General features: G+C 47.1%; 1 protein-coding gene across 1 annotated transcript in view; it reads right to left on the bottom strand.

The window, feature by feature from the left end:
* rerea (arginine-glutamic acid dipeptide (RE) repeats a) overlaps window positions 1-20,534 on the bottom strand; it is a gene marked incomplete at its 3' end in the record, with an annotated part of 61,913 nt that overhangs the window by 26,570 nt on the left and 14,809 nt on the right. Inside the window, exons 2-3 of the mRNA XM_071543565.1 lie at window positions 17,628-18,138; window positions 9,155-9,225 (exon numbers count right to left, since the gene is read on the bottom strand). Of these exons, the coding sequence (XP_071399666.1) occupies window positions 9,155-9,225; window positions 17,628-17,994 (438 nt within the window). The remainder of the gene's footprint in view (window positions 1-9,154; window positions 9,226-17,627; window positions 18,139-20,534) is intronic.

Below are 20,534 nucleotides of genomic sequence, written 5' to 3' on the forward strand. Positions count from 1 at the left end.
GGGCTACAGTAATGACATATGTGAATTCTTAAACCGAGTGGTATTCCCCTTTCAGGAGCAAAGCGCGAGCATATGTGAGCCAGTTGCGTTGCATTAGATCAACAAGCGATCAGAGACAGAGCACAGATAACAAAGCTAGCAGTGAGTCAAGCTGCAGTGCATGAACAGTACAGAATGTCAGAGGGCCTGTGTGAAAATGCAGTGCTGCTGCAGGGGAGCCACAGGAGCTGGCAGCCCATGGTGATGTTGCTGTTGTTTTAAGGGCTGTGTGAGCCAGTGGGTTCCAAGGTACAAAGTGTAGACATTCCAGCAATCCCTGAAATTTCCTCTTCTCGTCTCCTCTCCTTTCCCTGACCGATGCCCCTGCCCTCCTTCCCTCTTTCCTTCCTCCCTTTCCTCTCTCTCTACTGGTGAGAGTTAATTTGCACCATGTGTTCTTTAATGGAGAGAGGGAGAGAAAGAAAAAAATAAGAGAGAGGGCTACGGTGGAAGCGTGTGAACCCGATACCACTGTAAATCTCCACTTCCACAGCGCCCCCCCCCACCCCCAACCCACCCACCCCTCTTCCTCCCTCTCTCCTGTTCTCTCTCATTCTTTTTTTATTGGCATGTCACACTTTGGACAAGCTGGAAATTACACTGTGCTGAGCTGAGAACCAGTGGTGAGGCACGCCAGATACCCACTTAAGCTGTGAGAGGGGAAAAGAGGAGGGTGGAAAGGAGAAAAATAGGGGACAAGAGGGAAGAGGCGATGGAAACTGGGGAATGGAGAGGGGGAACAGGAGGAAGGGGGGTAAAATTAGCTGTCCATGTCAGAGCAGGGGCCAATCCAATTAAAGCTTGACCAATCCACGCAAATGTGTTTAGTGTCAGGTTGCTCCGCTCAGCACTGGGTGGCCTGGCAAAGACAAGAGATTCTCCTCTAAATACAACACTCATAACAACTAGTCACAGGATCAGATTTAATTTCCTGAGATACAAACGGCCAACCGATGTTGAGGAAAGGAAGGCTCTGGGGGGGAAAAAAAGGGTGGGACTTATCTTTAATGCTATGGAGCACAGACTACCAATGGAAACCATGTAGCACCAGTGTTTGTTTGGCGCTATGAACACTAGCCTACTTCAAAGGACCCTTCACCCTCTAATTTAGTGTGCAACCCCCTCCAGAGCAGTCGGCCATTTTAAGTGCGCCAGGAAGACCTGGTCATTGTAATTAAACAGGCCCCGTCATTATTTCCATATACGACATCTGGGTTGGGTGTGCTGTAAGTTGTAAGCGTGTCATTCCTACCTGCCTGTCTATCTAGACCTATGTCTTTGCTACATTTGTTTTCCCTCTTTCTCATCAAAGCTGGTGCCAAAGAAGATAGCAGTGTCTGTTCACTCCCCTGCTTTAAAGATAAAATGTGCCGCTTGATGCAGGAGCACAGTGAGTTTTCCTCAGATGTTAGTGAAGACATCAGAGGAGGCATTTTCACTTGTGATGTGCCAGGAAAAAAAAAAAAACAGTGGCTGAGGCACTGCTGAATATTTCAACGACTCAGTGACAAGGGGTGAAATTAACACTCAGATTTGGGAGGCCCAAATGACTCCTGAAAATGACTTGACAAATTTGCATGCTTGTGTGTGCGTGAGATGCAGCCAAGCCAGTGAAGGTAAACTCAATTAATGAAACTCCAAGAGGGAGAGTGAGCAAAAGGCTTCTCTGCTGAATAATTTAGCAGTGGTGGGTCAAAGAGGTGGCTATTGATTGAGCTTTTAAAGAGCCTTATGAAAATGCTATGGCGGCTGGCCTGGCCCCTTCACCTATACCAACCCCCTCTGTCCGGAGGCTGCACCCTCTCCATCTGGGAAGGTAATCACCACGCACAAAAACACACACAAAACTCCATTTTGATTCTAGCCCGTCTCCACTTCCCTCCCCTTCCTTTTATACTAGAGAAAGAGATAATCCTATTGGCTGAACAACCGGTTTCCATAGCAGCATTTAACTAATGCACAGGGAGGGCAGTGAGGGTGAGACAAAAAAAGGTTATCTGTCCAAAAAGATGAAAAGAGGGGGATAAGAGAGAGAGGAGAGGTGAGGAGCTAAGGAGAGGGTCTGGCAGGTTGGTTTTATACCCCCAAGCTGAGCTGAATACAGCCGCCTCCACTCATCGGGCCTGAACTGTGTTGTTATCTCAACCTTGCCATTTGTATTGCTTTATTTATTCATCGCTGCGCTCGTGTGGACAATCAATCTAACCTGCCTCCCCAAAGAGAGACAGGGCTCTGTAGCTGTCTGAGAGATGCGTGCCTGTCTCCATCCAATTTGAGAAATGCACCAAGCTAGCAAACTGACACCAGAGTACGACTAGCTCTTGTGAGTCTAGCCGATTGTTTCTGTTTGAGAATACGTCTGCATGGAAACAGCAGCTGCTGCAGCTAAGAGTAAGTGACCCAGCACCTCAGCTAAATGACCTAATGTTATTACAAAGAACAGCATTAATGCCTCATTCAATGAAATTTCAAGTGTGCGGAGGGAGGGAGGGAATGAAGGAGGAAGGCAGGATTGGGTCCGGGGAGGAGGAGGAGGAGGGGAGTGGGGGTGCAAGCAGCATACCTCATTGAGGAGCATTAATCAAAATGGTCATAATGGGGAGTCGCCTGATACTGCATAAGCAGCAGTAAAAAAGCCTTTGCTCACAGGAGCTAGTCACAGCCAACCGCGAGGGGGAGGAGGAGGGGGGTTATTTGTCAAATATACGAAGGGTAATCTGAGCAGAATTAATTTGTCCAAATTGAAAAATTATTCCACTCCATGTATTAGCCTACCACAGTTAACAGTTAGGAGTATGATGTCAGCAACAGTTTCTGGTCTGGTATTTTTTTTGTTGTTGTTTGTAGGTAAGTGACAAAGAATGGCTATTTGGAGTTTAGTGGGTGTTGCGCTGCGATTCTATGGCTTTAAGGCTGGTACTCAGTGGGGAACATCACAGGCAGAATGCTTCAATCAAACAGCTTTCAGCAGGCTCGGCTGGCCAGCCATGTCTATAGACGCCTAGATGCCCTTGTCAAAGCTGCTTCCTCACAGAGAGCACAAAGACAAGCAGACACTTAAGACAGCCACACACACAATCCTGAAAAGCTGCACCTCCACATGTTCATGCCTGTGAAATGTACCAGCTCGCTTACGGCAGCTGAGTGGACCGTGGAATGAAAGGGAGAGCGGAGCCTCACATACACACACAACTATATTGCCCCTAATGACTGCAGCCCCCCTCTCTAAAGAGATGGCAGCGGCTGCCGCTCCACTCGATAAATATTAACAAGAAGTGCGACTGATGGCGGTGCTCACTGATCCATAATTGCATTTCAAAATGTTCGATGGGGGTGGGGTGGGGGGTGGTCGCGAAGGGAGAAACGGGAAGATAAAAAGAGAACACAGCTTTCTAGGCAGCGAGTAGAGACTAGTGATGCCTGTCTAGTCAACCTCCTACCACCATCTCAACGGCTCAACACCGACGGGAGGGTTTTTGGTGAAAAACACACGCATGCATCACAGGGCACTTTGACGCTCTCCGTGGCTTTACATAAACAGAAATCTGAAGATGGCTCAGAGGGATGGCAAGCAACTCCATTTGCCAATGCGAGGCCATGCATTAAGTGAAGGTTTTGAATATGCGCAGACAAGCTAGACGCAGCCTAATTAGCTAGCGGATCTAATTGTTAGGCTAATTCTCTGCACTTTGGATTCCATTAGGGCCATACTCAGGGCCCATAGAAAACCAAATAACTGCCCATTTTGTGCATGTGTATTTATGCACATATATTTGCATCTTTATCAAACATTTTTAATTAAGGGCTTTGAATGGGTGGCATTTTCCAAGCACCAGTTAAGACCATCAGGAAAGAGTTCTGTGAAATAGAATGAGCATTTGGTGTGTATGTGGGTTTGTGTATGTACCGGAGGTGTACACATGCTGTTTACATGACAACTAGGAAAACTAGCTTTGTTATATGCCTGTCTGTTATATGCTAATATAAACATGTATTCGAATACACGTGTAACCACACATGGACAGTGCATATGTCCTGGCTGCATGCTCAGAACTATGGATGTTGAACAGTTGATGTTCAAATGTTTTTTGTTAGGTAATGACGCCTTAAATTAAAGTTAATTTAACAAATTATTATCAATATAAAAAAATGGCAACATTTAAAATCTGCAGAACAAGAGGGTATATAGATTACTTTGGGGAATGGCTCTGGCATAAAAATTGGAAGGGTTTTTGTGCAGAATTAAAATGCAATTGCAAAATCATAAATGCCTAATTTTCTATTACAGTCCCAAGAATAATTATGCCACAATACCAAGTAAAAGTGAAAATATAAATAGAAAAAGAAACATTAAGTGAATTTGAAAATAAAAAGTAGCATACTGAAAATCAGCAATTGTGATTTTCATCATTGATTTTCAAACTGTATGCAAATTAAGAGACGTGGCCCTCTCATCAATCAATTAAAGCACGATGGCTCCCAGAACGTAGAGGAAGTGACAGCACCTTACAAACACCAGAGGAAGCCACACTTCATAGGGGAAGAAAGTGGCAAATACTTACAAATTGTAGCCAAGTGTACAAAATTTGGTTTGGCTGGCTTTAAAGATTAAAACGTTTCAGTTCTTTTGTTGGGAGAGCAGTCAAAATGTGTTTTGTTTTGTTTTTTTCCAAAAGATTAATTTCTAGTGATTATTGATTTTTAAACGTCTTTTTAATGGTATTTCTGTTTTATTAGTTCACAGTAGAGAGAGAGGAAAGATGGGTGAGAGAGAGGGATATGACATAGCTACCAGGATGCCCCTGATATTTTGTTTGTTAATGTGAGTGAAAATTATTTACCACATGTATCCCTAATGATCAGGCATACAGAGGCCATGCGAACCCACATACACAAATCTTGTAGGCTAGATGATACACGGCAAAACACTAATCAATAGGAATTCAGGTTTAAAAGGCAATTAATTTCCCCCACAAGACACACCTATTGTTTCCACACACCTATTCAGTTGGATTGATGTATAACAGCTACCTCCAATAACAAACATGTACACAATCTGCATGTGTGAGTGTGTTTACTTGACAGGACTGGACGCTTAGACAAACACACTCCATCACAGCATCCCTGCTTTCACTGGACACACATGCACACCTTATCACAGATTTGCTTGCACACATCTCACAGCGCAAACTGTGCTTACTCAACCTTGAGATGGCTACAATCTTACACTGTGTTCTTACACTGACGCCAAGACAACAAGGGGCACATAATGAAAACCACTGACTACATCTTTTTTTTGCCCCCCCCCCCCCGTATACTGGTTATATGACAAAGAAAATCCCTCATCCTTTTAAGCTGATCAGGCCTGCAACATATGAGCTGGACTCCTGGCAGATAATTGCATTGTACATGGCATCTAATTAAATGTCCATAAGCAGAGGGATCCAAGGGAAGGAGTGTGTGTATGTGTGTGTGTGTGTCAGAGAGAGAGAGAGAGAGAGAGAGAGAGAGAGAGAGAGAGAGAGAGGGAGAGAGAGAGAAAGAGAGAGAGAGAAAATGCTGCATGTGTGTGTGTGTGTGTGTGTGCTGGGCTCCTCAATCCCTTCCAGCAGTGCGGCCCCGTTCCCGGGGGGAGGAACACTGCAATCACTCCATTAGAGAAAGAGGGAGGGAGACAGGGATGCTGGGAGAAAGGCAGGGAGAGAGGGATGGGGAAGGAGGGAGGGTGGAACACAGCTGACTTCACCAATAACAGCAAATGAGGTTAGATACGAGCAGAGAGGGGTGTAGGGGGGTCAATGAGCGTCGAGGACATGGACACAATGACTAGAACATGGGATGGGAGAGGAGGGAGGGAAAGAGCTGAGTGACAGCAGATAAAGAGAGGAGTGGGAATGAAGTGCAGAAGCAGATAGATGAGGAAGAGAAATAGAGACAGAGGGGACGACGAGGGAGGAAAGCAGGATAGATTGTTGAAGCCAAGGGGCCAATGGGCAGATACGGCTGCAGATTGTTCACTGTTCGCTCGTTGTTTGATTAGCTTCTCCCCCCATTTTCCCTCACACCAACAATCAGCTCACACAGGTGTGGGTAAGTGTGTGTTGTGTTCATCACCAAGTACAGACGCACACAAATTGCATGATGATCGCTGAGAATACAAACATGCTAACATCCGCAAACATGTACACACACACACAAAACACACAAACACGTCTGCGGCAGGCAGGCTCACTGCATCACTCTCATCAAATATAGATTGTAAACACATTTCAAGGTCACGGCACCAGGTGTAAACTGAAACTAGCCCTTGTGGAGAACACAGTGGAGCATTAGCGTTAAGCTTTGTGACGAGAGCGGCTATTTTCCACGCAGAGGGGAGGAAGTTTTAACAGGAGGAGCACCAGCCCACTGCTAGTGTTGCTATATTAGGGCTAAATGCACTGTGCCACTTAATTGACCGGATCGCTCACATCAGAGGAATACTGTGCTATGTAATGATCTGAACATGGGCACAGCAGCGAATTAATGCTAATGTAGGACTGTTCTTCGATGCCCCCCACCCTCACCCGCTTTCGTCTAATACCTCTACCGGTTAAAATGGCCTCCCACTGGTCACTTCTGTATCTGGGCAGACATTTTAGGAGCTAGGCAGGAGACTGAAATCCATATGGCTGGATCAATATGTCACACAGGTCATAGTGGACACCAAGGCTGCCACTATTGAGTAAACAAACCAGGGAAAATGATTGTCCTCCAAGTCCAGAATGACCCCAATAATGTTGCAGAATGGATTTTTGTTTGCATGATGGCATATTGCAGAATGACTGTGCAGTGTGTGTATGGAAGGAACAAGGAAGCACACGTGCATGCAACAACGCTAGTCTGAGAATCATTACAAGGCAGAGGGGAAGACGGAGAGAAAGAGAGACAGAGAGAGATATGGAGAGACAGAGAGGAGGGCTTCAATCCTTGTTCTTCCCCACGCTAGGGAGATTGATGGCTGCATTCAGGATTTCTACACACCACTAATTGGATTCACAGGTCATTAGATAAAGTACACGGGTGAGACTGTTACAGCCTAAAGACTGAGGGAGGAGAGAAAGAGAGAGAGAAAGAAAGAGAGGGGGCCGATATTGATGAGGTTGTTTGGTTCAGGACCGATGCAATTTCCTCCCCCTTCTGCTGCGTCTCCAAAGCTCTGTTCCCCCACACGCAGAAGGGGGCTGATCGATAATTTGCGCGGCAAGCAAAAGTGGGGGTCGGAGACAGAGAGAGGGAGGAAGGGAGGGAGGGATGAGTGGATGGGAAATAAAGAAAACGATTTGACGTCCGATGAGTGGCTCGCTTATATGGCTCTCGACTCGGCTGCTCTCTGTCCCTTTCAAAATATAGTGGGAAAGGGATGGGAGTGAGATTACACTGAGCATTTTTCTTCTCCCAAAGGCATTAGTTTGTGCCCCAATTATGAGTGTGCGGTGACATAGTAGGGTCAAGGTTGGCCAGCTAGGTGGTAGTTTACTCTAGCCAGTGCAGTCACAATCCACATCAGCTATCATCCTCAAAGAGGATTTTGTGTAGTTTCGTAAATAGAGATTAAGTGTTTGCATAGTAGCTAGCTAGATAGAGCCAACCTTTTGTAATTTGTAGCCCCAAAACAAAGTGAGCTCATTGAAAACGCTGTACTTGTTTAAAGAGCCAGCAGGGCTTGTTGTTTTAACATAGGAGGACAAGGGTACAGTCTGCTCAAACACACACAGGCATGCAGATGGCTGTTCATTAATTACAGATGGATGGGGGGGAGGGAGAAACAGAGAGTGAGAAAGACAGAGAGAGAGAGAGGTCAGCTAATGGAGCCAGTGTTCTCTCTCTCTCCCTGGACAATTACCTCTGTCGGCCCCAGACCTCTGCTGGCGCTCTTAATCAAGGTGCAGGTGCGTGTGTGTGTGTGTGTATGAGATGGGGTTCCTGCCGTCCTCAGCACTCTCTAGCAGCAATCCGATTAAAGCCCTGCTGCTGTGGGGCCTGGCTGCTCTCCCCTCTGCAAGGCCTACAGCCCACCTTAAAACCACTTCTACACAAAACCGCTGCCCTTCCGACACACACACAAAGATATGTAAGCACACGCACACACACACACACAGAACAAAAGTGCACACACACTCAACTCAAATGCACACACACATACACTATTCCACCTTCCCACCAGAAGTGGTGCGTGTGGCCCCTGAGCTGACCTCCCATCATCACCCTGGCTGTTGGCAGCCATTACTTGGGCCCCCTGGGGCCTGGCCGGCCCTCACCAAGCCCTCTGCACTCTGCTCAGACAATGGAGCTGTTAAAAGACAGGCAATTCTCACTGCAGCGGGCTTAGATGCTGCTTCATTTAGCTACTTAGACCCAGAGTTTCCTCTCCTACATTCACAGATTACATATTCCAGGAGTCCCTGCCTTTAATCTACGCTGTGGGAGGAAATGGAGTGTGTGTGTGTGTGTCTGTGATATATTTTAAGTGTCCTGTTGCTGAGAAAACAAGCGTCACTTTATTCCCTAAATTGACCAGCCCTGATGAATCAGCCCTTCTCAGCAGCAAATTAAAAAACTGATTTCTTTGTTCGGCAAAAGAGGCAATTTGGCTAATTTAGGTTGTAAAAAAAAAATCAATTCAAAAAAGAAATGGTGAAGGCCTCCTTCATTAAATCAATTAAGTGCTTCGACAAACATCTTTATTTTCATTAACGAGCATTAATTTACTGCCACTGGATTGTGAGGCTAGTTAATATTCAAGCCGTATTCTCATAAGTATTTTTTCTACATGAAACGTTAAAAAATAAATAAAACTGAATATAAAGCATTTCAATTCAAAGTGTATTCCACGATAACTTGTGCTCAATTCTCATCCGACTTCCATGGTGCAGGAAAAAAGTGCAAGTCGGCATCTTTCTCCTAACACTGGTGCACAGGCAATTATGGCCCTCGTTTCCCAGGTCACTAGAACAACTGTGGTGGGGTTGGCAGATAAGGACAAAGATGGACGGGTGGGTGGGTGCTGAACCACGGGCCAGGGTGAGGACACAGGGACATGCAGAGGGCAGAGAGGAAGCAAAAGGCTACTCACCAGCTTAAAGTCCTGAATGCTACAAATGAAGTAGGGAGTGTTGGGCCGCCGACTCTCAATATACACACAATCTGGAAGAGAGAAAAAAGGAACAAGAGAAAATTTGTGGGTTAGAAAGAAGATGTTCACACTTCCCAAGGCTTTCATGTTTTTATGCAGCGCTGCGAAGAGATGCCAGAGTCAGTAATATATTATTTTGCGTGGTGTTACCTCTGCTGAAAAGACATTTTTCTCTTTGAGTCAAATTCAATTGGAATGCGAGTAATAGGATTAAGGACTTTTGGAGCGCTACAAGGTTGCCTTTCCAAAGCAAACATTACGCCCAAGGGGAATTATGTTATTGTTCCACTCCATTTGTACACCAGCGAGCAAGACTGGCTTGAACACCCCCCCTTTCCCTAAAAAAGACAACTTCTGTCATCATACCTAAATATGTCCAGTTAGCCTTACTTTTGATTGGTGTTGAGATGAAAAAGAAAAAAGGAAAAAAAACCAAAACACCCTCTTTCCTCTCACTCATTTCTTAAAATGTTGCCAAATTACATAACCCTTACAAGTGTACTCAGCGGCACTTTCACATTGTGTGTGTGACTGGGGGGGAAGCCCGGGCCGGCTGTGCTGTTAAATTGAATGTGACTGGTGGTATGGCCAGGTCGTGAACCCTCATCTCCTTAACAAAAACATTCACGCTGCACAGGACAAAAACACACAGCCACTTCTGTAGAAGAGAGGAGGAGGAGGGGCGGGGGATGAAGTACACAAGGCTAATGGTTACTGCTTAGCCTGGCACGGTACCTTCCAGAAAGAGCCAAGGGTTAGAATTATTATATAAAAAAAGGAGATTTGAATTCACAAGAGTCAAATTAGCATAATGGCCTTCCATTCAACTTTGGCTTTGAGTCAAAATGCAAAACCAGGAGTGAGATCAAACTAAGCAAAAAATGGATTGATCTTGGTTTATGTAATAGCCTGTAACATAGGGTTCTTGCTGGCTGAACAGGCAAGTCATTCAAATACACATACCCACATACGCTTAATTGACTGAAGAATAGATCAAACACACTGAGGGCGGATGTTCAATTCAAATGGGAGCCATGTAATGGGCTGAAACTTATTTGAGTGGTCCGGGCCCAGATGAGCGGAGGGCTGGTTTTGCCTGCCCTTTACCCACCAGCGGCTGCCATGACTGACTGGGCAGCCTCCGGAGCGTGGCGCACTGGCTAACATCAACACATACACAGCCATGGAGGAGGGCTACTCTGCTCTCCTCCAACAGCCGCTCTGTAAGCTTCAATTCACAAAGCTATAGCTAGGATTTACATTGACAACACAAACTGACTAGGCCGGTGCCCTTTTCAGCAAAAGCGGTGCTGAGGTGTTAGGGAGCCGGGCTCAAGGACTAAGCCACGCTTTCCCTAACAAAAGATGTGTGGCTAGCTTTTCAGTGGCTGACAGTGGCATCATCTGTTATTTATTTGTTTGTGTCAACAGAGTTATCGATCTGGCTGTGGTTTATCTTCCTGCTTGCCGTGGGGGGGAAGCAAAGATATTAAATAGCTTTGACACCCCAGATACCATTTGTAGAGGGGCTGTGTGTATGTGTGTGCCTATGTGACATCATGGGCTTTGTTTTTTGAGAGGCTGTGTGTGTGTGTGTGTGTGTGTGTGTGTGTGTGTGTGTGCGTGTGTGCGTGTGTGTGTATGTAACCCCAGGGTGGGCTTGTTATCTGCTGTGGGCTGAATGAGCTATTCTAAGGGGAGGGGGTTTATCGCCCTCGCTGGCTCTGAGTGACGCATGTATCTCTCTCACTACTGCCCTCCTTCCCTCTCTTTTTCCCTCTCCCTCCCTTCCGCCCTCCTTTTCTCCCTCCTCTACACCATCCCTGGAAGTCATTTACAAGATAACATGAATGAAAATATCCATCAGTGCTATTGTGACCTGTGAGCGACACAGTGTGTGTGTGTGTGTGGGGGGGGGGGGGGGGGGGGGGGGGGGGGGGGCGAGAGAGAGAGAGAGAGAGAGAGGGAGAGCGGGTAGCGGAGGAGGAGGGAACAGGAGGGAGGGGAGTGGGGGGAGGGCCGAGAACAAAAGAGACTAATCTGAATGAGATGACATGTTTCGGAGGAGTCAAATCGGGGGAATTAGGGCTTAGTGTCCCTTCACCTCGCCGGCACATTCATTTAGAGAGGCCGGATCCCCTTGTCTACACACCAGAGCACATCAACAGGCACAAAGAACAGACAGCGAGAGAGAGAGATAGGTGGGAAAAAAGACAGGGATCTAGTTTAATCATTTACAGACAGCGAGCGAGTCTGTTCTTCGAACGTCAAAAGCACATTTTGAATTCATCCCGGGCGCTAAAAGTCTACTACCTCAAGGGCATTTTCTGAAATGACTACAACACAAAGCTAAATGAATGTGAAAGTTAAAACTGAGCAACGCTTAAAACTCTGCCTTTTAAACCAAAAGCTCAGTGCGATGGGGGGGTCTCGGGGTGGGCCACACGGTTCCTCCAGGGTCTGCCAGGCTTGTTAAACATTCCAGCCATTTTGTGCATTTGGAAGTGGGTCTCCTCGCTCAAGTGGAGAAGTGGAAAGGGGAGGGAAGGGGGGTTTAGCTGTGGCGGCAGTGGTGGGGGTCTATGTGGGGGATGGGCGTTTTTTTTTTTTAGGGCTGAAGTGTGTGCTCGCTGGATGGATGTAGCCTACGCTATAGGAGGGAGAGCCACAGCAGGGACTTTGTAGTAGAGTGCTCTCTCTCCCTCAGCGGCCATAAGTTCCACCTCTCTCTCTCACGCTCTCAGCACATACTGCTCGCCCTCATCCTACAATCCACCATCGACCGCCACGCCACCCAGACAGAAAGAGAGCAAGAGAAAGTTCAATACTTCAGCAGAGAAAAATAATCATCAGCTCCTCCGACCTGAGCTCTTCTTTGAAACCTGATCTTCCGACGGTCATTGTTTCTCCAATTACATTGTCACTGCTGAGTTCAAGAGCCTGAATATTCATTGTTAACCCCCCCGCGCACACACACACACACACACACACACACACACCATCTCCTCCTCAGCTGTAGCTCATTGTCCAGCCAGCCATTCTCTTACGGCTGCCAAGCATGTCTAATCTAAAACACACCTAGCCTCAGCAAAACAGCCCTGCTCTGCTCTCTCTGTATCAAGCAAATAAGTTGCTGTTTAATTTGCTGCAGCATTAAAGGGGTGGTGTGGGGGAGTTCTTAGGTAATATCGGCTTGCCTTTCTTTTTATGAGCCAGCAACAATGGAAAAAGTCGCATTGTGAACACGGTCATACATACTGGTGTTTTGTAAACAGTGAAGGTGGGTGTTTTGGCATGAGCTCAGCAAAACACAGCAGGAATATGAGCATATTTAGATGCAGGGCAGGCTTATTAAATTGAGAGGAGCTTTTGCTTAAGCCATGCTTGGGGGTGTTGCGTTTTAGCCATGAGGCAGGACGCACCTGCATTGTTAAAAGGGGCGCCCAGCTCACACTCACAACGCACACACACACGGAGCAGGGTAGAGCAAGGCTTTAGGAAAGCTGCCCCCCTTGAGTTTACTGATCCTAAAATTAAATAGCACAAGGAATGCAATAATGGAACCGCAGGGGTGTGAGGGGACTAGAGGAGCAAGGGAGATAGAGAGAGCTGGGGAGAGAGAGAGAGAGAGATTCAGAGAGAGACTGGTGTGTGTGTGTGTATTATTACTGATCCACCACCAATAACAGTGCTCCTGCAAGGGAGCCCAACTGATGACCCAGGCCGCCTTGTGTCACTTCCTGCTGGGACGCTACTCGTGGCATGGTGTAATGAGCAGTGAAGGCCTGGAGGAGCCTGGGCACCTGATTCTTCCCCAACTTCCCTTCCTCTCTTCTTCTATCACCCTGATAGCCCTCCCTTCCTCTCACTGGAAAGCAGAGGGAAATACCTGGCAGGCGATACCATCAACCCTCTACAATAGGCAGGCCTACAGCTGACTGGGCTCCTAGGGGAGAACAGAGGCCCTTTGACAAGTCCCCCCCCCCCCCCATCCTTTCCCTCTCCACTAGCCCACGCTTTCTCATTTAGCAGTCGGCAGGTGGTTGGATTTCACTAAAAAGCCCTTTTCCCAGAGTCTCTTGTGTGGAGAGAGATGGGAGAGCAGAGAGAGCTTTTTAAAAATAGATCTGTTCAGTTAGCGACGGGCTACAGATTCGCACTGCTATGCTTCAATATTAAACAACTCCAAGGGACTGTCCTCATGTTAGGCTTGACTGGAAACAGCAAATGGATCGACAAGTAGCCTTTGTATCAGAGAGGATGTACTATGCTAATCAGGCTCTGGTCTGTGGTGTCTTGGCTCCATAAAAAACAATGCAAGACTCATTGAAGCGCATTACACTGGCTTTTTAAGAGGATCCATACTGAAAACAGAATTCATATGCCAGGTGTATTGTATGTTAAGTACACTTTAGTTTCATTTCAATGAGATATTCATTATTTCATAAACGGTTACACCCACTTGTGGTGTGATTGCCAGCACAAAATTAAGACTAAAGGATAGCAGGTACCTTAAGACAAAACAATAACACTTTAACAGATTGCATCCTCTACATTTTAGAGCCTTAGTGACAGTAGATGGATGCAGCCTCTATGCCTGTTCACAGTTTCAGGTAGTCAACATGGCCGAACACAGCAGCCAGTGCAAGACAAAGGCCAGGCCTCTTAACATGGCTGTGAGAGCTAATGGTACTAACCTGACTGCGGGACTAATTGTCTCTCTACAAGCCGTTAAGAATTTTAACAACATCTGCATGTCAGCTTGAATGTCAAGTAATAATGTTTAATTTAATAAGTGTTAAGGAGAAGTATGGAAAAAATAAAGTATTTGATTTATTTAATTTTAACTTAAGCAGCATCCATACCAAATAAGGTAAAACCTGGTCCTGGATCTTTGTTCAGACATATTGAGAAGAAAAAACTAAAGTATATGCTAAGAGAGCTGAGATATGTCAGATACAGCCTTGCACACTTAAAGGACATGGCTGTTTTGTGTGACTGCCAACAGTTAGTTCTGAGTTTGAGGAAGGGAGGGGGGGCAGAGAGGGAGGGCTGGTTGCCTAGTGCTACATGTGTGTGTCAGACATACTCCTGCTGCACAGCTCACTATGTGTGCGTGTGACACACACACACACATACACACTCCAACATTCCCTAGGGTTCTGTGGTGGCTGCGGCAAGAAGTGCCAGCTGTCCACCTCAACACACATCCCGTCCACTCCCCCCACCCCACACACACAAGAGGTGTTTATCTGAGACTAGTTGGCAATCCCTCTGTACAATACACTGCAGTAAGCAACACTGCACTAGCTACACAAACCTACCAGGTTCCAAGAAAAAACTACCAAGCTAAATCAAATCTTTTCTTTACCTCTTCAAGAGAGTGACGCCCGACTCTTCTATACCATTAGATAATTAGCGGGTTGGCTGTGGCAGCCATGTTGTGTGAGATAACAAGAGGTAGAGGGAGGGGGGGCAGGTGGTTTCCATTAGCTCTCTCCATTTTAAACAGGCCAGCCAGCCAGTCAGTTAGGAGGGAAGGAGACGTGCTATGGCAGCCAGCCACCTGCAACACCAAGCCATACTGCAGTGGAGAGAAGGGATGAGCAACATAGCTGAGTGGGCTACAGCTGGAGAGGGATAGCGCTGTGTGTGTGTTTGTGTGTTTGTGTATGTGTGTCTTAGACTGAGCTTGTGTGTGTTAGTACATGAGTGTGCTTGTGAGAGTTAGTGACCATGTGCACATCTGTTACAAATGTGCCTAGTTTGTGTTACTGTGTGCGTGCATGAGTTTGTGAGTGTTCACAAATGCTGGTTATCAGTATATGTGTGTGTGCATGTGTGTGTACTGAAATGTCTTTTTGTGTGTCTCAGTGCTTCTAGGGTGTCTCCTATTGATCCCCCCCATGGCAGTGTGTATAATCTCCTGAGAGAGGATCTATAATCTGGGGAAGGGGGGGGGGGGGTTGCTGAATGTGGAGAGCGGGCAGAGAGCTGGAGGTGTCTGGCCTGGGCCTGGGGAAACGGTGAGAGCTCAGCCACAGGGCACTGATCGATTAGCCAGGTCTGCCTGCACTGCTACAGGCTGTCCACCCCAGCAGCCGACCATACAAATGGCCTGGGCCACTCTCCCCTGGCCACCATCACAGAGACACTCCTCCATCCCTTTAAAACTGCAGTTGAGCTTGAGTTAGCTATTAGGCCCCCCTATTGGCTGACTGCACTTCTCCTTCCACCGTCTCCCATCCAATCGATGTTCACTAAGCCGCCTGCTCCCATCTTCCAGGGATAGAAAGGCTAAACAGAGAGACTGGACGGGGGCTGGGACTTGGAGTGTGCAGGAGGTTTCAATACTAGCTTACCTCTTATTTTTGATGCAATGTTCTGGGCCTATGTTTGTCAGGCTCTCTGTGACAAAAGCAATTAAAAAGGTGTTTCGGCTCACATTTTCTTTCCTTTTTCTCTACTGCTCTACACCACCCTCTTCCTCCCTCTCCCTGTGTCTGGGGCGGCGCAAATCCCTCTCCCAGGGTGGTCAGTTTTACATATTGTGTGTCACTAGACGGGTATAAAGGGATTTAACATTTAGCAAAGCATAATCCATTGCAGGCTTTGTGCCTGCCTAAGCCGCGCACATCAAATCTGATTGCAAGAAGGCTGCTACCAATGACCAAGCAGGAGGAGGAAAACACACATTGCATACACACACACACATACACACGGCTGATCACTTGAACAATAAGCGGAGGAGACAGCAGGAGGTCAGTGGTTGGGGTGGAGGATCTCCCATGTTGACAATAGGAGGTAAATGACAAGCTAGTGTACTGGCACTGGTAGTCGCTGAGGCTGGGGCCGCCACAACCCAATCCTGGCCCATCCCTAATCCAAACCAATCTAACAGCTCCAGTCTATATGGTGAGAGCGGGTAGCGACACTCAGGCCATTCTAGCCCTGTCAGACTAATTGAAGGAGAAGACAGGAAACATAAATACTCCCCATCAACCAGCGGCTGGCTCCACTGTTCGCTCGGATGAAGAAATATAAATATTCGGCAGGGCTAATCCACTGAGACGGTCGACTTTGTTTATATGCCTTTTGAATGTTTCATTGAAGTGACTGACTGCTTCCGTTTTTTTTCGCCCCTCTCTCTCCTCCCCCCTCTCCGCATGGTTGACTGTGAGACAAAGCGGCGGTGCTCTCTCTATTAAACATGAAATGCAGAGCAAAAAAGGCTTCAATGGAGTCCATGTCATAGAGTGAGAGAGATAGAAATAGAGAGAGAGCGCAAGAACAAGGCTTTGGTTTAGTGTGACTGCTTGCTTGAGGACCTCCACTGATACCGACGCAGAGATAATTTAGCCAACAAGATTACACAGCTAGAACGGTGGGGTGGGGGGTCTGACTGTTTTGCTGCGCCTACTTTAAGGCTTCTCTTTAGCAGTAAAAGAAAAAAAGGAGGGGACGGGTGTTTGTCTAGATGTGTGTGGGGGTGGGTAGTTAGAGAGGAAGATAACCTAACACACTGGCTGCAATTTCCTACATCTTCCCATTAAATACCCGAGCAATGTGGGCCGCCCCCCCACTACTTGACCTTTCGCTGGCTGCTAGATAAATGAAAAGACATGGCGGCAATGATTTAAGTGCAGGGGGGATAGCGCTGAGCTGTAACAGAGAGAGAGAGCAGACATGACTACACACACACACACGGCTAGCTAACCTGGCTTCCTTCCGACAGTGAGTGTTGACATTCCCCCCTCTAGTACAACCAATTTATAAACAGCAGGTGAAAGAGAGGCCATGTTTACAGCTGCGGAAAAGGTTACTTCTCTTTTTAAACTCATTCATCCGATGTAATAAAGACACTGTACCGCACCTCAAATCTCTCTCCAGGAAACTAGAGTGCCTTTTGGCCCCAGTAGTGATAGCATACTTTCAGTGAGTCAGATGGCAATGGGATGAAATCATTATCATGGCTGTCGTCACCATCGCATCATCTAGTGAAGCACCACTTTGCTTTATTGACTTATCCCAAGACAAAGGACGGAGTGAGTCAACTTGGAATTGATTGTATGATGCATAAGCCTGTAGCCTAAGGGAGTACTTGTGCTGCTGGAGAGCTGCTACTTCGGAGAATCTGCAACCCCTTGGCAGCTCATCTGGAGCATTTGAGCTGGAAAGGACTGGGTTTTAACCAAGGAAATTTAAGGGAATTAAATATTTGGCCTTGTTTCTTAAAACAAGCTCTGAAAACAAAATGGGATAAAGCAAAATAAATGAGATATAGTAGAAAATTGGCTTACAATTATCTCTAACTGAGCAAATTGATAAATGGAGATTGCCTGCTGTTTGCTGCAGTTGGTGACCATGCCAATGAGTGCGGGCATGATGCTGATGAGCTTAGGCTGGGACTTACCACCAGGTCTGTAAACAACATCGTCCTCTGTGATGAAGGAGGTGATTTCTCCGTTCTCTGTGCGCTCATAGCGTGACTTCTTCTTGGGCGTCTTCTTCTTGCCCTTCTTGCCGGCCTCCTCAGCCGTGCCGCTGCCTCCACCTGTGCTGCCGTTGTCGTTGTCCTCATCCTCGCTGTGCTCACTCTCTGCGTAGTTTTTGGCTCCGCCCTCCAGCGTACAACTGCGCCGGGGCCTGGAGCTCTCGCTCTCCCGGTCGCCCCGGTCTCCGTCCTGCCGGCGAGACTTACCGGCCTCCCTCTTGTCCCGGTCCCTGTCTCTGTCCCTGTCCCGCTCTTTCTCCCTCTCTTTCTCTTTGTCGGCCGTCATGATCCGCCACGTGCCTTCCTCAGTCCTCTCACGGCTGGGCCTCCGTGAAAGGTAGACTGTGAGCCTGGGCTTCAGTCTTCTGAATTTACCAGTCAAATCCAGGGAAAATTCGGCCACACCAACAACCCCAGTGTTTCAGAAAAGCTGCGGACAAGAACAAACGGAGACAGAAAGGACAGTTAGCATTAGGCTGAGTCAATAAACATTCCACTTATTATACCTAAGGTTACATTTTGTGAGTGAATAGGGTGTGAGGAAACTTTTGAGGATGAGAAAAGGGGAGATTAGATCCTGGAGGTCAGGCAATGAGATGTGCTGGCTCCCTTTAACATCAGAGTAATTGTTGGCGCTCCCCTCCACAGTCATGTATACACTGGAGAGCACTGAGCAGCTCTATCAAAAGAACACAACCTTCAAGCCTCCTGCTCAAACCTACTTGCCTCATTTCAGAGAGGGAGTTAAAAAGGGGAAGAGAATGGAAAAAGAGGGACGAAGAGAGGGTAGAAAGAGACAGGCACCACATGTATTTCTCACATAATGACCTAAAGGGGATTCTCAACTGTATGAGCACTCTTCAGAAAGGCTGTGCTGCACTTTGGTTGAGGATATGAGGCTTACAGCCAGTAGAATTCCTCAGAGATGGTGTGTCCAGGGGCTTTTCGGCATAAGACACTGCTTGTTGCCTGCTATGCCACTGGAGAGACACAGCATAAAGCCCAATGACGGAGCTTGCTAGCTTCTCTGGTGAGCAGCTGTGATGACACCAGGCTCAATTTTACTCATCTGTGTGCGTGTGGCTATGTGTGTGTGTACTCTGGCTGGCTGGACTGCACTCCACCCCAGCCCTCTGCCCTGGCTGACAGTCATCACTGTGTTAATGTGAAGTGACAGCTCTGGAGGGGAGAACACAGCAATCCACTGGTGGGGAGAGAGGCTGAGCCAGTAATTTGCCATGCCCAGTCCACTGCCATTTTCAGCTATCATCATTCACTCAAAAGAAGTAAGCTACCACCTTCTCAGGCCATAATGAAATCCTCCATAAACACAGAGAAGTGGGCAGAGCAATAGCAGCAAGCTGTCTGCACTACACTGCCCCTACACAGGACGCCTACAAAGGAGGCTTCTCACTTACTTGCCAGTGTTTGCCTCCCCCCTGCCCCACTACAGATTAACTAGAAATAGCTATTACAGCCCCCAGAGGGGCCAGACCTGGCAATCAGCACCCGTGTTGCCATGGCCATGATAGCAGCCTGAGAAGGGGAGAGGGAGAGCGAAAAAAGAGGGAGGGATAGAGATCGAGCCAGGTAAAGCAGAAACCAGCTTCAAGTGAAAATTATGCAGCGTGTCTGCAAGGAGCTGTGCGTTTATTGAGAGATAAAAAGGGTGTAAGGTAAAGAATACAGGGAGAGAGGAAGGAAGGTGGAAGAAAGGCTTTTGGCAGGCGCACACACACACACACACGGTGAGGCGCGTTTGACAACGGCGCTCCTCAGCAGCGGGGGCTGTCATCTCGTGAGCAGACACCAACTGACAGGGCAGCTGCTCTTGTCGTCGGCTTCAACACAAACACCGGGCCTGATTAAACCGCAGCCTCGTCACAGCCCCATTAATCACCTAATGATGAGTTACCACGGCGACCACTGGGCTGCCAGCACATACACACAAGAACATGTGCACGCACACAAACACACAGGCTCAGGAGAGTCCTCATATGCACGCGCGCACGCAAACACACTCTCCCACCTTGTATACACACCTCCAACGGTGTGCCAAAATACATACTGTGCCCCTCCGGTATCCATATCCAGCAGCGTGTCTAGGAGGTGTGAGGAACATGAAAATATTGACGGAGGTATCATTTGATAGCACAGCTCTAATCCTGGGGGCTGCCAGAGTCTGTGTATGAGCTAAGCACCTCTTCTCTACTCTAATCAGTAACATAAGCCTCTTCCACTGAAAGCAACGAGGACTCTGAACTGTTGCAAATGGAGGGCTGGCCCATTCTCCTTTGATGTTATGGACTGCTACAAGCCTCTATGAGCACCTTTACAATCTAAGTGCTATTAGTTTGCATCTGGACACACTTAACGCTACTGTGTTGTTCCTAATCCTGTATCTGTAATTACCTTGCTGATGTAATGTTACATGATTGTGTTGTATTTTTTAATCCTCACAGCAATAAGAATTCTTTATGTGGATATGTTGGTGCCCAAATTCAACTGTGTTAAAAACTCAAATTGAATGTTAGTAGTTAATTAGCAATATGTTCAAGTGTCTATGGTTAATTTGTTGCACAACAGTAACCGTAGTTTGATGCGGATAAAAGAGCAATTTGAAGTTGAACAAATCGAGTGAATAAAAAACAGTGACTCAGTGTGAAGCGAAGCAGTAATATTGTGGCAGTGAAAAGTCATAATGTATTGATGGCTGAGAGAGAGAGAGACACAGACAGAGAGAGAGAGAGAGACAGAGGGAGAGAGAGAACGCTCTCCGCCCACTGCCAGGGAAACAAAGTGCTCAGTAGAAAGCAGTGCTGGCTG

This window comes from Centroberyx affinis, unplaced genomic scaffold (assembly GCF_046629955.1).
Source record: "Centroberyx affinis isolate AG114_WGS23_722 - 3 ecotype Tasmania unplaced genomic scaffold, CSIRO-AGI_Caff_v1 ptg004352l_1, whole genome shotgun sequence".
NCBI classification, from domain to species: Eukaryota; Metazoa; Chordata; class Actinopteri; order Beryciformes; family Berycidae; genus Centroberyx; species Centroberyx affinis.